At 50.3% G+C, this 16,090-nt stretch overlaps 1 protein-coding gene across 1 annotated transcript; it reads left to right on the top strand.

Annotated features, from left to right (window-relative positions):
• The first annotated feature begins 323 nt into the window (after positions 1–323).
• Positions 324–14,923, top strand: CATSPER4 (cation channel sperm associated 4). Its single transcript, XM_030873678.2, has 11 exons — positions 324–395; positions 523–597; positions 1,076–1,219; positions 4,380–4,481; positions 10,397–10,494; positions 10,664–10,784; positions 10,978–11,111; positions 12,391–12,565; positions 13,326–13,537; positions 14,083–14,248; positions 14,870–14,923. The coding sequence occupies exons 1-11, from the start codon at positions 324–326 to the stop codon at positions 14,921–14,923; spliced, it is 1,353 nt and encodes a 450-aa protein (XP_030729538.1).
• Positions 14,924–16,090: the final 1,167 nt, after the last annotated feature.

Genomic DNA, 16,090 nt, shown 5'->3' with positions numbered 1-16,090 from the left:
CTCTTCTCTCCTTAGCCCAGTCCCACCTCCAGCTCCTAGATACAGAGCAGGGACCTGCCCCTGTGTCTCCATCCAGGCTGCACAGGAGACCTGACCTGCTCTTATCAGCCTCTGACCTCTGACCCCACCCAGCCCCTTGGTGTCCGTGGCCTCCTCTGTGGCATACTGAGGGGAGTCAGTGGGAAGAGCTTCTCTTGGTGTGAGAATTCCTTGGTGGAATGCGGACAGGTGGAGGTCACAGAAGCCTCTATGATATCACCGAAGGGGGGCAGGACAGCTTGGAATGAAGTTTCTTTGAGGAGTGGGAGGGACACTGAGCAACTATGGCGCATAACCAGAGGACCTGGTGGCAGCACTGGACTGACACCACCTATATCAATCCTTTGAACCGCATGGTAGGTGGTACCTGCCTGGCTGCACTGCCCAAGCTGGGCATCCTGGGGCGGGACGGGGCACTGGAGGACCATACTGAGTCCGGAGGGGCAGTGGCTGCACTGATGGGCCCTCTCCTCACCCTTGCAGAGGGCCGCTCACGAGCCCTACCTCCGGCCAGAGGAGCAAGTGCTCGTCAACCGCCGAGATATCACTAGCAGTAAGGTAAGGCCGAGGCCGGGCCTGCAGCCTGTTGGGGGGTCTGCAGCAATCCTCACCCCCACAGTGACCCTTGTGCAGCTGTGTCTATGGGGCAACTGGCCCTCAGAATACCTCTGCCCCTTCTGCCTTCTAAATGTCCCAGCTGCGATCCCTGCAGTGACCGCCCCTGCCATGGTATGTTAGTAACCACCCGGCAGTGCCCCTACAGGAGCCCCTATATAATGACAGCCACTCCCCAGCAGAGACCCCAAAAGAGTCTCCCTTACAATGACCCCTACAAAGACCACCCAGCAGTGACCCGCTTTTAGTGGCCATTTAGGTAGTGACCTCTACATTGAGGCCCCCGTTCCATGATCCCTTCTCAGGCAACTTCTTTCCCAAGAGTGGCCCCCAAGGGTCCCTATTCACTGAGAGCAAACTTCCAGGCAGAGGCCTCCTACGGTGACACCTGCCTGAAGGAAGGTCCCCCACCCTCTCCCAGGATGCCTGGGACATGCAGGAGTTCATCACTCGCATGTATGTCAAGGAGCTGCTCCGACACCCGGCCTTCCACCTGCTGCTGGCCGTGCTGCTGGTGGTCAACGCCATCACCATTGCTCTCCGCACCAACTCCGTTCTTGACCAGGTGGGACTCCAGCCTGACCTCTGACCCACTGATCTAACAGGGGCCTGGGCAAGTCACTTCCCTCTCGGGGCCTCAGGCTCCTCATCTGTTCATGATGGTTGGATTGGATGCTCTTCAAGGGCCTGTCAGTGCTGACTTTCTTAAAGATCAAGGAAGACTTCGTGGTAGGGGGGACCCAGCTTTGAGAAAGGCATTGGATTTGCAGAGGAAGGACAAGAGAAAAATGGTGTGAGCAGAGGCAGGCAAATGGGTGCCTTGTGGGGAAGGGTGTCCCATTTTAATCAATAGCCACTAAGTGAGAATCACTCTGTACCAGATACTGCACTCAGTGCCAGGTACGGACACAACAGACCCAGTTCTGTCTCAGATAGACAGACATATCATTCCAAATGCCTGGGTGTCACAGAGTATGTGGAAGCTCAGAGGAGGCATTGACCCTAATCTGGGGGTCAGGGAAGGCTTCCTGGAGAAAAGGACATTTAAGCAGAGAGCGAAGAATGAATAGGAGTTGGCCAGGCAGAGAGAGGTGGAGAAGAGTGTCTTGGGCAGAACAAACAGCATGGAAGTGAGTTCTGTGTGTCCAGCTTGAAGTCTGCTATGGCTTGGGTCTTACCCTTGATGTTTTAATTTCTTACAAGGAGTCTACCACATACGTGGATTGTGCTATTGAAAATCAATATCTTTAAAATGTCCAGTGTGGTGACTGATGAGTTCAGAGGGGTGGTCAGCAGCAGATCACACAGGGTCTCGTTAAAGAGGATGGGTTTTATCCTATGTCATTGGAAAGCCAAAGTTTATTTTATTTTACTTTACTTTTATTTTTTTAATTGAAGTATAGTTGATTAACAATGTTGAGTTAATTTCTGCTGTACAGCAAAGTGATTCAGTTATATATATATATATATATATGTATATATATACATTTTTTTTTGCGGTACGCGGGCGTCTCACTGCTGTGGCCTTTCCCGCTGTGGAGCACAGGCTTCGGACGCGCAGGCCCAGCGGCCATGGCTCACGGACCCAGCCACTCCGCGGCATGTGGGATCTTCCCGGACTGGGGCACGAACCCACGTCCCCTGCATCGGCAGGCGGACTCCCAACCACTGCGCCACCAGGGAAGCCCTATACATTCTTTTTTTATATTCTTTTCCATTGTGGTTTATCATAGGATATTGACTGTGGTTTATCATAGGATATTGTATAGTTCCCTGTGCTATACAGTAGGACTTGTTGTTTATCCAGGAAAGCCAGGGTTTAAAGTATGGCAACATGAGAGTGACTGGCATCTAGGTGGATGGTTGCCGAAGCTCAAGGAATGGATGAGGTTGCCTGGAGAGAGTGTTGAGTGAGAAGAGGACCAAGACAGAGCTCTGAGGAGAGCCTCCAAGTAGAGGGCAGAAAATAGAGGAGGAGATGCCAAAGGATGCTGAGGGGGAGTGGCCAGAGGAGTGGGAGGAACCCCAGGAGAGCGCATTACCAAGGGAGCAGGCACAGGGTCAGATGTGGCTAGGAGACAAGGCAAGGAAAGGACTATGAAGCATCCCTTGTTTAGCTCTTGTGACCTTGGCACAAACTGCCTGTGATGTGGTGGAGGCAGAAACCCAATTGCCAAGGTTTGTAGAATGTGTAGACTACAGGGCAGATCAAAACCCATCAATGGCTCATGAAACGAGTTCAGAGTGTAGATAGCAGCATTTTGAAGTAGAATGAAATAAAATGAAAAAGAATGAAGTAGAAATTGTAGTGGGGGAGAGGGAGGGAGGGGAGGAGGGGAGAGGGAGAGAAAGCATTATGGTGTAAAATGTAAAATATATTTCTTTGAGTCCCAGTCAAAAATGCTAAAATCCCTGATATAGGATATGTGCCCATGAAGGTCAAATCCTAGAGACTTGTGAATGCCAGACTGGTTTTGAACCTCACCCTGCAGGCCATAGGGGGCCATGAAAGCTTTGTGGGTGGAGAAGGAAACTCTGATTTAGCCACAGATGTGCATGACTTGGAGAAGGCAGGGGGACTGTTGAGGAAGCTCTTTGAATAAATAGTAAGGAGAGCCTATTGCCACCAGTGGCCAGTGGGGTAGAGCTGAAGGGAAAGATGAAGGGAAAGAAAGCCCTTCCTCTTTGTAGGCAGATGTCCCTGGCCCATGATGCCCTTTGGGAATTTGGAACAGGCTGGAAGCCCATAAACTTTAGCTCCCATCTGAGTTTCAGAAGCTCTGCCCAGAGAATTTCCTGGTGGTCCAGTGGTTAGGACTCCGCACTTCCACTGCAGGGGGCCTGGGTTCGATCCCTGGTCAGGGAACTAAGGTCCCGCATGCTGCCTGGTGTGGCCAAAAAAAAAAAAAAGAAGAAACTCTGCCCAGCCTCGCGCTGGCTGGTGGATGGGGTTGGTGGCAAGGTGTGGGGAGCAAGAGGCTTGAAGCACTGAGTCTGTGGATCATGGAGGTGAGGAAAGGGAGGAGTCCAGGTGACTTTGGTAACTGCCAAGGTGGAGTTGGGGGCTGGGAGCTGTTCATGTCCCAAACTATATCAGAATCACAGCTTAACAGGAGATTGCGTGAACATGAGTTGGGTTTTAAACAGAACTCAAAGTCATGGATCCATCCATCAATCCGTCCACCCAGGAACATGTCTTGGACCCGTGAGTAGGGGGATACCCAGGAGCTTGGTCAGGCCTGGCTGGGGGGATTTGGGAGCTGGAGCAGCAGGAGTGGTTGGGACAATCAGAGAAGCAAGGATGGGGCTTGGTGTCCTCCATCTCAAGGGCCAGGTCTTTTCCTCCCAATCCTGGAGTCTGTTCTGCCTTTCTCCACCTCCCTTTTCCTACTCTAGAGGTTAAGAACAAGGGTTTGTAGTCAGACAACAGTCTTTATCATTAACTGTCTGACCTTGGGCACCTCTCTGAGGTTCCCATCAAGTGCAAGATGGAAATTAAACCTACTTCATAGGACGATGGTGATGGTAACATGAAATAATACATTTGTGGTCTTAGCACGGTGCCTAGCACGTACATGGAAGGGGTGCTCTAAAGGGAGCTACAAAGATGCTGATGAAGAGCAGTAAGAATCTAGGCTTCCCCTCCCCTGAAGACATGCTCTCTCCCTGGTCTTGCCACCCCCTACTCACCTCTCTGCCCTTCCTTTTCTCTATCTTCCATGTAGAAACACTATGAGTTGTTCTCTACCATAGATGACATTGTGCTGACTATCCTTATCTGTGAACTTCTCCTCGGCTGGTTAAATGGCTTCTGGATTTTCTGGAAGGTGAGATCCTGGGCCCTCCCTGCCATCACATCTATTCCTCCTTAGGGACAGCACCCCACCCCATCCCCATCCCCATCCACCTGGCCCTGCAAGGTGCACAGGGGGAGGGGTGTGTGTGCATGTGTGTGCATGTGTGCTCATGCAGAAGGAGAAACTAACTACTTCTGAGATGTCTGTGATGTGGCAGAAAGTAATTTGTACTAGAAGTGCAGCCTCCCGGGGTTCCAGTTCCTGACCCAGCCTTCCCTAGTTCTGCAATCCTGGGCAAACCTTGATTTCCTTATCAGAGAAATACAGTTGAGAGTATCCACCTTAATTTACAGGGTTCAAGAACAGGGGTCAGTAAAGATTTTCTGTAAAGGGTGTTGACCTTAAGAATAAAACAGTTATTTTACCAGCAAAAAAGGGTTTATCTGGGAATAGCAGAGGAATCGCAAATCAGGACTAGCAAACGACAGCATAAGCCATAGACTAGTCCAACAAACCATTGAGAGGAACCTTATTTTATAGAGAAAAAGGAGGAAGTTGGGAAGGGTTGTTTTGAACCAAAATCTACTGGCGAAAAGTGAGAGTTCAGGGTGATGATGGTCTCTCATTGGCTGAGTTGCTGGAATAGTTGATTTCTTGCAGGAGATGCAATGTACATCTTTTCCCGTTGGGGCCTGTAATTGATGATTCTTTCCCCTTTGGGATTTTTCTGTTCAAGTCTGTAATTGACAATTCTTCCTGTAATTGACATCTAGTGATACTGCATGAGAGCTCCCCCTTTTGGCCTCCCAATTCCATTGTAGTGAGGTTTCCCTTTATTAATTTTCACAAGGGCCAGATAAATATTTTAAGCTTTGTGGACCATACAGTCTCTGTTGCAAACACTCACTTCTGCTGTGAGAGCACAAAAGCAGCCATAGACAGTACATAGACAAATGAGCATGGCTAGGTTCCAAATCAGTTTTATTTGTGAATACTAAAATTTGAACTTTATGTAATTTTCACATGTCACAAAACATAAAACCAAAAATATATATATATATATATAAACCATTCTAAACCTAAGGGTCTTTAAAAAGAGGGGCTGCTGGTCAATTTGGCCCTTGGGCTATAGTTTGCCTACCCCTCTTCTGGAGGGTATCAAAAAGCTGTCTGAGTGGGAACAGATCTTAACATTACATAAAATGAGACAAAGACTCAAATTCTTTGTTTCAATAGGACTTATAGAGTTAAGGGATTTCTGGAGTCAAGGGATTTATCTTGCCTTTGGGCATGTGCAAGAAGAGGCTTTGAAAAGAAACACCTATCAGATTTTTATACCTTTCATAAAAAGGAATCGTCATTTAAATACCTTTACCAGGAAAACCAATTAGAATTACAAGCTTTCCAGGGGTTAGAGGTGTCACTTCATAGAACACAGAATGTAGAACCTAGAACAATATTTCTGAAGTCCAGATATATATTTTTTAATACATTTATTTATTTATTTATTGGCTGTGTTGGGTCTTCGTTGCTGCACACGGGCTTTCTCTAGTTGCGGCGAGCAGGGCCTACTCTTCGTTGCGGTGCACAGGCTTCTCATTGCGGTGGCTCCTCTTGTTGCAGAGCACGGGCTCTAGAGCACAGGCTCAGTAGTTGTGGTGAACAGGCTTCGTTGCTCCGCAGCATGTGGGATCTTCCCGGACCAGGGCTCGAACCCGTGTCCCCTGCATTGGCAGGTGGATTCTTAACCACTGTGCCACCAGGGAAGCCCCAGATGTCTTAAAGAATGCTTTGTGAAAACAACACTTGGGAGGATGTTTATTAACAGAAAATAGAATAGGATGGTGCATATTTACATGTCTCCACACTGGAGAGGAGAATAGGTACCATGCTTTTTGTGAACATTTCAATGCACCACTTTTTCAGAACTAGCTCTAGGTTACAGGCAGACATCTGTTGCATGAGAGAGAACATTTCTTCCTTCCTGTAGACGTGAGATTTCTTTTGCTACCGGCCAGGGTTCTTGGCCTCCTTAATTAATAGAAACTGATCAGAGGCCAGACAAGAAATTCAGGTAAGGCTTTATTGGGGCCCCTGCTGCAGCAGGGGGGAGAGAGAACAAGTAACAAGTTCCCTTGTCCACTCTCTTCAGAGGGGGGATGAGCTTGTGGCTTGGGTGGTTTGCCCACCCCTTTGGTGATGTGTGCAAGGGGCATGCACAGTACCCTGCTTTTGATCCCAACCCCCTACCTTTGCTCCCTGCTCTTCAGAAGTGGCATTTGGACCTTTTGTATCTTTTTGTCCATAATTTGCCCCAGCTGCTCATGCGTGCAGTTATTTTTAGTCCCTTATAGTTTCTTTGTATTTTGTTGCTCCAGGAGTCTTGTATCAGGTGCAGGCACTGCAGCCAAGGGTCCCAGGTCCCAGCCTGTCTCACTTTTAGCAGCAGTTAGGAAGGCCTGCACTTTCAAGGGGCCTGCACTTTCAAAGCTAAGCTCTGTTTCATTAACACAAGAGAACTGGAGCAAGCTTGAGAATCTTCTGTTCTTCCAAGCCACTCTGCTTGTCCTCTCAAGGGCAAGATTTCTCAGCCTCGGCACAGTTGACATGTTGGCCTGGATAATTCTTTGTTGTTGGGGGACTGTCCTGTGCATTGTTTAGCAGCATTCCTGGCCTCTACCCATTAGATGCCATTAGCACCCTCCTACCTGTGACAATCAAGGATGTCCCCAGACATTGCCAGATGTCCTCTGGAAGGCAAAACCACCCTCCAGAACTAATGGCTGAGAACTAATGTCCCAAACCCTACATTCATCTGAGGCTAGCCTCCCAGGGCCAAAAGCCAGGGCTTGTTAGAGGCCCTCTGCTGTCTCCTTCCCCACCCCCAACCCCTCCCCTGGTCCCAGTGTACAAGGACTGCTCCCTGTTGAATGGGTAGATGGAAAGGGAGAACGCAGGGGAGGGAGGAAAGTCTGCAAGTTAATATCTCAAATATTACCCAGGCACGTGGGGCTCCCCAGAGTTTTGCCCCTAGTGCCCCCTTTTCCGTGGCCCTTGTGTGGCTCCTCCCTCTCCTTACCTCCATAGCCTATTAATTACTATTTCACCACCTAAATATTTCTCAGATTTCTTGCTGCCTCTGCATCTCTGCTATCCCTGTTCTAGCTCTTACCTTGTCTTCTCTCACCAGGATGTTGCTATGGCTTCCTGTGTACCCCACCTGCCATCAAAGTAATTTTCTGAAGGCCCAAGACAAAGTACCTTAAACTACTCCAATGGCTCCCTATTGTTTCTAGGATCAGGGCTAAATGCCTCACTGTGCTTAAGGCCTTCCATGATGTGGCTCTTGCTTGCTTTTGCAGCCTCATCACTCCTGGCTTTACCCTTGGGTATTCCAGCTACATCAAGCTGCTTGTAGTGGCATTCCCCAACACACACTTTCAAGTGCATGCACACACACACACACACATACACACTGCTGTTTCTCACCTCATGCCCATGCTGACCCCTAGTCTATAAAATCTCTTTGCCACTTACTCACTTGCTTTCCTCCTACTTACAGCTTAAGACTCTTGCAGATGTTTTCTCTTCCAGGAAGTCTTCCTGTCTCTCCCAGGCTAGGTTAGTTGTTGCTCTGTCTCCCTAATGCTTTGTACTCACCTCTCACCTGGAGTTAAAACTTACTGTCTGGGGCTTCCCTGGTGGCGCAGTGGTTGAGAGTCCACCTGCCGATGCAGGGGACAGGGGTTCGTGCCCCTGTCCGGGAAGATCCCACATGCCGCGGAGCGGCTGGGCCCGTGAGCCATGGCCGCTGGGCCTGCGTGTCCAGAGCCTGTGCTCCGCAATGGGAGGGGCCACAACAGTGAGAGGCCCGCGTACCGCAAAAAAAAAAAAAAATTACTGTCTATCCACCTCCCTCAAAATAGTCTGTGAGCCAAGCAGGGCGAAATCCTGTATCTTCAGGATCTGATTTGAGGTGTGGCATATAGTAGGAGCTTAATACTGAATGGATAGAGGGATGGATCTGTAGACAGGCAGAACTTGTGTCTCCTTGTGTATGTTTAGGCACCAACACTTTGAATGTGAAACACAAGGAGGGCTTGTGTTTATTGGACTGCCTAATAAATTTAAGAACTTTTTCTCCATTAAAAATCATTTTCTTTTTGAATATTTAATGCAGCTACATAGGGCTTCCCTGGTGGCGCAGTGGTTGAGAGTCTGCCTGCCAATGCAGGGGACATGGGTTCGAGCCCTGGTCTGGGAAGATCCCACATGCCGCGGAGCAACTAGGCCCGTGAGCCACAACTACTGAGCCTGCGCGTCTGGAGCTTGTGCTCCGCAACCAGAGAGCCCGTGATAGTGAGAGGCCCTGGCTTGCCACAACTAGAGAAAGCCCTCACACAGAAACAAAGACCCAACACAGCCATAAATAAATAAATAAATAAAATTAAAAACAAAAAAAAGTTCTCTTAATGCAGCTACATATTGGTCAAAACTGTATTGAGAGACTGTCATATAGAATGAAGTAAGTCAGAAAGAAAAAAACAAATATCATATATTAACACATATATGTGGAATCTAGAAAAATGGTATAAATGAACTTATTTGCAAAGCAGAAATAGAGTCACGGACGTAGAGAACAAACGAATGGATACCAAGGGGGGAAGCGGGGGTGGGATGGATTGGGAGATTGGGATTGACATATATACACTACTATGTATAAAACAGATAACTAATGAGAACAGACTGTATGGCACAGGGAACTCTACTCGGTGCTCTGTGGTGACCTAAATGTGAAGGAAATCCAAGGAAGAGGGGATATATGTGTACGTGTGGCTGATTCACTTTGCTGTACAGCAGAAACCAACACAATACTGTAAAGCGACTATACTACAATTAAAAAAAAAAAAAGACTGTACTGAGAGGCACACACAGAATTCTTGTTCCCACTCCTGACCTTTCTTCCCTTTCCCTCACCCCCACCCTCTTCAGATAATCTTCGTTATTTATAATCTCTTGTTTATCCTCCTAGTGTTTATTTTGCAATCATAAGCAAATATGTACATATTTTTAGTCTTCCCTTTCCTAACAGTAGCATACTGTAAACACTGTTCTGCACTTTCCTTTTTGTCACTTAATGGATCTTTCTGTATCAGTACATGGAGACCTTTCTTATTATCCTATACTCCACTGAATGTGCAGTAGTTTATTCAACCAGTGTCCCAATTGCTGAACACTTTGGTTATTTTCAGCCTTCTACAAATGCCATTTTGTACTTGTACTAGAGTTTGTGTGGGTCGGATTTCGAGAAGTGGGATCACTGGTCAAAGGTAAATGCGGATTGTTTATTAGAGCAAATTCTCCTCTGTAGTGGTTGTGCTCAAATTTGTCATACACATGAGCTTCCTTCCTCCATCCCCATTCTAAAAGAGTTTGTGCCATATTGGACAAAGGGCTTGCAAAATGTGCCTTTCTTCTGCAGTGAGAGTTAGTTCACCTCTGACCTGGCTATTGAAGCACTGTTCCTTAATGTTTTAATCAGTATTTATTTTCATTTTATTGTTAATTGTAGTGTGTGTCACACAAAGCTGGAGCATCCAAACACTCTCAGGTCACCTAACTGCAGGGCAAGGCCATTGTCAGCAGCGCAGTAGCCAAGGTGGGCGCTCAGCTTAGGAACTGGCTGTGTATATATGAGAGACTCCACTGTGTGCTTCAGACACTGCACTTGGCTATTGACACATGTATGAGACAGCGAGCGCATGCATGTTTTGTGGCGTGTTTGGGGCGACAGCAGGATGAGTAACAGCAGTGGATGGCAGATGACTGGCCCTGCTTCGAGAGGACCACTGAGTCCCCCATCCTTGGGGTGTACGGAGGGCAGACCCAGGATGAACCCATGGGCTGGGCCTGACAGACCCTGCTGGGGCTGGCCCACCCCCCAGGACGGCTGGAACATCCTCAACTTCCTTATCATCTTTATCTTGCTCCTGGGGTTCTTCGTTAATGAACTCAGTGCCATCTCTATCACCTACACCCTCAGGTAAGCTGGGAACTCTGAGAAAAGGAGGGACCTGTCTGGACCCTGGGAAAGAGAGGAAGGGGTTTTTACCAGGTGGGGATCAGCTCTGCCTTTCTGGGCAGGTGGGGGGATGGTGAGGAGGAGGGGTCTGGGAAGGGCCGAGGGGCACCCCTGAGAGGCTCTGCCACAGGGTACTTCGTCTGGTGCACGTGTGCATGGCAGTGGAACCCCTGGCCCGGATCATCCGTGTCATCCTGCAGTCAGTGCCCGACATGGCCTACATCATGGCGCTCATCCTCTTCTTCATGCTGGTCAGTGCCCTCCCCTGCCCCCGGCTACTCCCCTTCCCTGAACAGGCCCCTAGGTCCCTGGGGATACAGGGTGTCTGGAGAAGAGGAGAGGCTATGGGCCTGAAGCCCTGTGACTCCCCTGGCAGCTCATTTGCATGGCCTGTCCCTAAGGCCCTCTGGTGAAGTCCGGGCGGGTCTCTGGTCTCTCTGGCAGGTGTTCTCAGTATTCGGGGTCACTCTCTTTGGTGCATTCGTGCCCATGCATTTCCGGAACATGCAGGTTGCCCTGTATACCCTCTTCATCTGCATCACCCAGGATGGCTGGGTGGACATCTACAGTAACTTTCAGTGAGTGCCCATGGGGCTTCCAGGGGAGGGGGGTGGGGCCCAGTCCAGGCAAACTAGCCAGGGAGGGGTTGGGCTCCCAGGGGCAAAAAACTGACTGGGGAGGGAGACGTGCTGCTCCAGGGCTTGGGATGAGGATGGCACAGCAGGAGGGGGATGCCTGGGGCTTTAAACTGGAGAAAAGCAGGCTCCCTGGAGCTGAGGGCTCTGGGTTTGTAGTCTACTTGAAGAGTCATTCCCAATGAAACTCCACCCATTCAAGGTCCCACTGCAGGCTATTCAGGGAGATTTCTCCCATTATGCTCAGCAGCTGGGCAGCTAGGCCTTGGGCAAGGGAGCAGGTCTGTGGTTGCATCTAGCGCTCCAAGGCAGCCTCCCAGCCCACACTGGAGCCCACCAAACTGCCTGCACTCCTGAGAACTTAGAGTCTCATTTATTCATTCTGAGACCCACTGCCCAGGGTCATTATTGGCCACAGATGGCTGCCTGGGTTCTGTTCTTTACCTCTTTCCCATTAAGCCTAAACTCTATTTGTTTCCAGTCCCCTCCAGGGAGTGGGTCCCCCTGACTGATTTTCTTTTTATCTCCTTCGTGTGAGAGTAGAAGCCCAGCTGGTAAAGGGGCTTCTGCACTCATTACCCATTATGATGTAGGCAGTAGAAAAATCATGGAGTGTGCAATAAAGGTGGCCTGGGGTTCTGAGTCTGCTCCACTGCACTAGCCATGCAGCCGTCTGAGCCTCCGTTTCCTCATCTGTCAACTGGGGATTAAAATACATTATTAACCATGTCATGGATTGCTGTGAGAATTAGTAGAGACTGGCACTGTGTGCATGCACATGCACACACACGCATAGCAGGAGAGAGAAAACTATTATTTGGGAAAATATTTTATGGGAGATTTATAATAGGTATTAACAGTAGGTGGGATTTTTTTCCTGTATATTTTCCTTCTGATCTTTCTACAATGAGCTTGAATTACTTTTTATAATAAGAACGACACGACTAAAGAATATAACCAATAGATTAAACTCGGTAATGCTGACGTACAAATCCCCACCTTGCAGGGCTGGCTTGAGGACCGCCCACTGTCTGGCAGTACAGCTGGCGCTCAGTAAAGAGCAGCTGCGGGAACAATTAGGAGTAAGGCATTAGAGCTCCACAACAGCAGTGAGGCAGCAGAAGTCCCAGCGGGCCTTGAGATAATTTCCCCATCTCATAGATGAGGAAACTGAGGCTCAAAGGGCCAGGGAGGTGATAGGGCCCCTGACTGCCATCTCCAGGATGGAGACAAGGGAGTACGCAGTGGAGATTGGGGGCGCCATCTACTTTGCCATCTTCATCACCATCAGTGCCTTCATTGGCATCAACCTGTTGGTCGTCGTGGTCACCACCAATCTGGAGCAAATGATAAAGGCAGGCGAACAGGGGCAACAGCATCAAATAGTCTTCAGTGAGGTGAGTGAGATGGGGAGGGCAGAGGGGGGTGAGGCAGAGTGTATATGAGTGCTGAATTGAGCGTGTGTGTTTGTGCGCGCGCGCACACTCGAGGGCCTGAAGAAAGCCAAGCCTGAGATGCGGAGGCAGCATTGCCCACGGCCAACTCACCAACGGGGGCTTCTGAGGAGTGTGGAGTTCCTAGGTGTCTTGTTCTATGGCAACTAAAATCTAAGCAGCTGAGTGACCATAGGGCGTTTAACCAATCTAAGCCTCAATTTCTTCTCCTGTAAAATGAAAATAATTATAGTACTTCATAGGGCTATTATGATAATTTCATGGGTAAACGAACAGTACTTGGCACATACTAAGAACTCAATAAATATTAGCTATAGTGTTATTCATTCAGGGGTAGAGCTTCCGAAAGGCTGGAGAGTGTAGGGTGGAGTATTGCCTAAAGTGTTGAGGGCTGTGGGCTGTGACTTGAGAGTAGATAGGGTTTCAGAAGTTTGCTGGGTAGGATTTATCAGGAGTGAAATGGTGGGGGAAGCACTAGGTTTTGAAAAGGGGTGAGAATTTCCAAAAAGGTGAGGGATGGGCTCGCGCATTTCAAGTTAAGCTCCCACAGCAAAGGAGAGAGCCTAAGATTGGTTAGAGCTGAAACAAGGGGCGTTAGAACCCTGGTGACCTGAGACTCATCCTCCCTGAAGCCAAGCAGGAAGGGGCAAGGGGAGGGGGTGCCGGCTGACCTGTCCTTCCCTCTCCATTTCCCCCTCCCCAGACAGGCAGCGAGGAGGGAAATGGGAATAACGAGCTGCCGCTGGTGCACTGTGTGGTCGCCCGTTTGGAGACATCTGGCGTCCCCCAGGAGCCGTTTATGGGGGGCCTCCCGACGAACCTCTCAGAAAACACATTCGACAACTTCTGCTTGGTGCTCGAGGCAATACAGGAGAACCTGATGCAGTACAAGGAGATCCGAGATGAGCTCAACACGTAGGGCGGGTACTGGGGGTACCCTCGAGTCTCGTGAGTCAGGGCTGAGTGGAGCCTCAGATTCTTCTGGCCTCACGCCCTCACCATTTTTTTTCCTTTGCGGTACGCGGGCCTCTCACTGTTGCGGCCTCCCGTTGCGGAGCACAGGCTCCTGACGCGCAGGTTCAGCGGCCATGGCTCACGGGCCTAGCCGCTCCGTGGCATGTGGGATCTTCCCGGACCGGGGCACGAACCCGCGTCCCCTGCATCGGCAGGCGGACTCTCAACCACTGCGCCACCAGGGAAGCCCACGCCCTCACCATTTTATCATGCGGACCCTGGGGCCCAGAGAGGTTAAGTGAATTGTCCAGGTTTCCCCAGCCTGTCGGTGAGGGAACTGGAATCCAGACCTCCCGGTTCCTCGCATCTCACAAGAGCCTTAAGCCTCGGCCTGGGTCTCTCTCAGAGTAAAGGGAGAGGGCGAAGGGGGCTGGACACCAGGGAAAAGATGGGAGGGCAGCCTTCCAACCCTCACCCTCGGAACGCACTCACCTCTCCGCCCTCAGGATAGTGGACGAAGTACGCTCCATCCGCTTCAACCAGGAACAGGAGGAGGAGCTGATGCACAGGCACTTGTCGTGGAGCCCGTCGAGGGCAAGCGGGTCCTCCATAGCCACCCGTGAGATGACTTGCCAGCAAGACTTGATCACTGCGCTCGTCAACAGGGAAAAGGTGCAGCTTCCTTCCCCTACCCAATGGGTACTCAGCTCGCCACGCCACCCAGCTCAGCCTCAACCCCATTAGTCAAGGCCTCTGTCTATTCCAAGATCTGGTCCGCCCCCTAGACTCCCAAGCACCCCAGCAGTCACCGCCAATCTGGTTAGGTTCCAACTTTTCCTTCTTCGGGAGGCCCCGCCCCTCCCATAGGGCTCCAACCACTGAGCCATCTCGGTCTTCAGCACCGTCAAACCTACCCTTTCTTAGTGAGACTTGAGCGGTTCAGTTCCTGCTTAGTGGCAGATACTCAGGCCCACTGGGGGCATAGGACCCCCAGGTCCTGTCTAGGGTGCATAAGAGGAGCAGCCTCCTGAGGGACGAAGATTCTATGGAGAAAAAGTCACACTCCCACATTATTTAGTTTCTTTCTGCTTCCCACACCATCAGACTGGGAACCTTGTGAATGTCCACGGCCTGAGCTCCCACAGTCAGAGAGCAGACTCGGCAGGCTAGAGTTAGACGTGAAGGACTTCCTGCCAGGCCTGGATGAACAGCTGTTGAGCTGAAGGAGGGGAGTAAGGGGGCATCTGCCATGTCAGGGTGGGGGCATTGACAAGAAGACCTCTTGGTTTGCAGGTTCAGGAATCCAACACAAATGTACTCCTTAACAAACACAAGTTGAGCCGCTGAGAGGGCAGGACGGTAGCCAACGGGCATGAGCACACACGCCCAGCCACTGCATCTTCTGCGTCACTAGCATGACTTGGCACATCCTGGCCTGAACCCATCCTCTCCCTTACCCCCCGGGCAGATGCCTGGGGATGGAAGGGGGCAGCATCTCTAGGGCTTGTGCCTGGGAGCCCCAGGTCCAGAGGAGCCGGGATGGAGAAGGATGCTGGATGAGAGTGGGAGCCCTACCACAGGATGAGCACAGAAGGGGGTGCTGGCCAAGGCAGCCAGGATTTGCCCTAAGGATGGGCATCCCTGGTATCCCGCTAGACCAGAACTAGATGGAGTCTAAGTGGGCCCAAGCACCAAGAGGAGAAAGGTGAGGCCAGTGGGGCCAGGTATCTGTATCAGCAATAAACTTTTGTGTTGGGACCAATGTGTCTGACTGGTGGATCTCCAAACCCTTGAGGCAGCCTTGCCCCTCAAGAGCCTGTTTGTCCAATGGGAGAGTCACTGGCTGTCCTCCAGAGCTTCCAGTCTAATGGGAGAGAAAATCCACACCCTGAAAATTTTTGACTTAACGGTAGAGATGTAATCCCTGCCCTCAGGGTCCTAAATTCTGGGGGTGAAAATCTGGTCCTCACAGTTCCTCACAGTTGGGAGTGCCTCTCTTATGAAGGAGACGCCCTACCCTCTCTCTGTGTCTGAAGGTGTAGGAGACTGGTCCTCATTCTGGGGAGTTCTAGTCTGATGGGGTCACCATCGACCAAGTCATGCAGGTACAGGAAGCTCTATCCTGGATCAATGGAGAATGGCTGGGCGAAGTGTGGGTCCTGGCAGGCTCTCTGGGGAAGAAGAGCACTGAAGCTTCCTGGAAGGCATCAGGAGGAATTTGAGGGTCAGGTGGATGAAGTCCGGTGGAGAACTTGGGACCTGTGAGACCTCTTTGGGAGCTTCATACAAAGACCATCGAGAGCCACAGCAGGTCCTGAGCTAGGCAATGCAGAGTCTGAGAAAGCTGTGGCAGTCGTGGGCACTATGAAGAGCTGCCTCGGTGGATTCTCATCCTTGGGCAAATCACTGGGCCTCATTTTCCCCATCTGTGCAATCGGGAGAGGATAAGACTGAGCACTAGCTCTAAAATCAAACGGCCAGCACTCAGCCCCAGAACTGGGAGACTGATGAGAT

Source organism: Globicephala melas, chromosome 1, assembly GCF_963455315.2.
Source record: "Globicephala melas chromosome 1, mGloMel1.2, whole genome shotgun sequence".
Lineage (NCBI taxonomy): Eukaryota > Metazoa > Chordata > Mammalia > Artiodactyla > Delphinidae > Globicephala > Globicephala melas.
Note: the sequence above shows the minus strand (reverse complement) of the source record. Positions and strands in the feature narration are given on the sequence as shown.

Excerpts from the sequence above, each read along its gene's own strand:
- CATSPER4 (XM_030873678.2), top strand. The coding sequence starts at position 324 with ATGGCGCATAACCAGAGGACCTGGTGGCAGCACTGGACTGACACCACC. Across the intron at positions 1,220-4,379 it reads CCAACTCCGTTCTTGACCAG|AAACACTATGAGTTGTTCTC; the intron begins GTGGGACTCCAG and ends TCTTCCATGTAG. Across the intron at positions 12,566-13,325 it reads ATCAAATAGTCTTCAGTGAG|ACAGGCAGCGAGGAGGGAAA; the intron begins GTGAGTGAGATG and ends CCCCCTCCCCAG.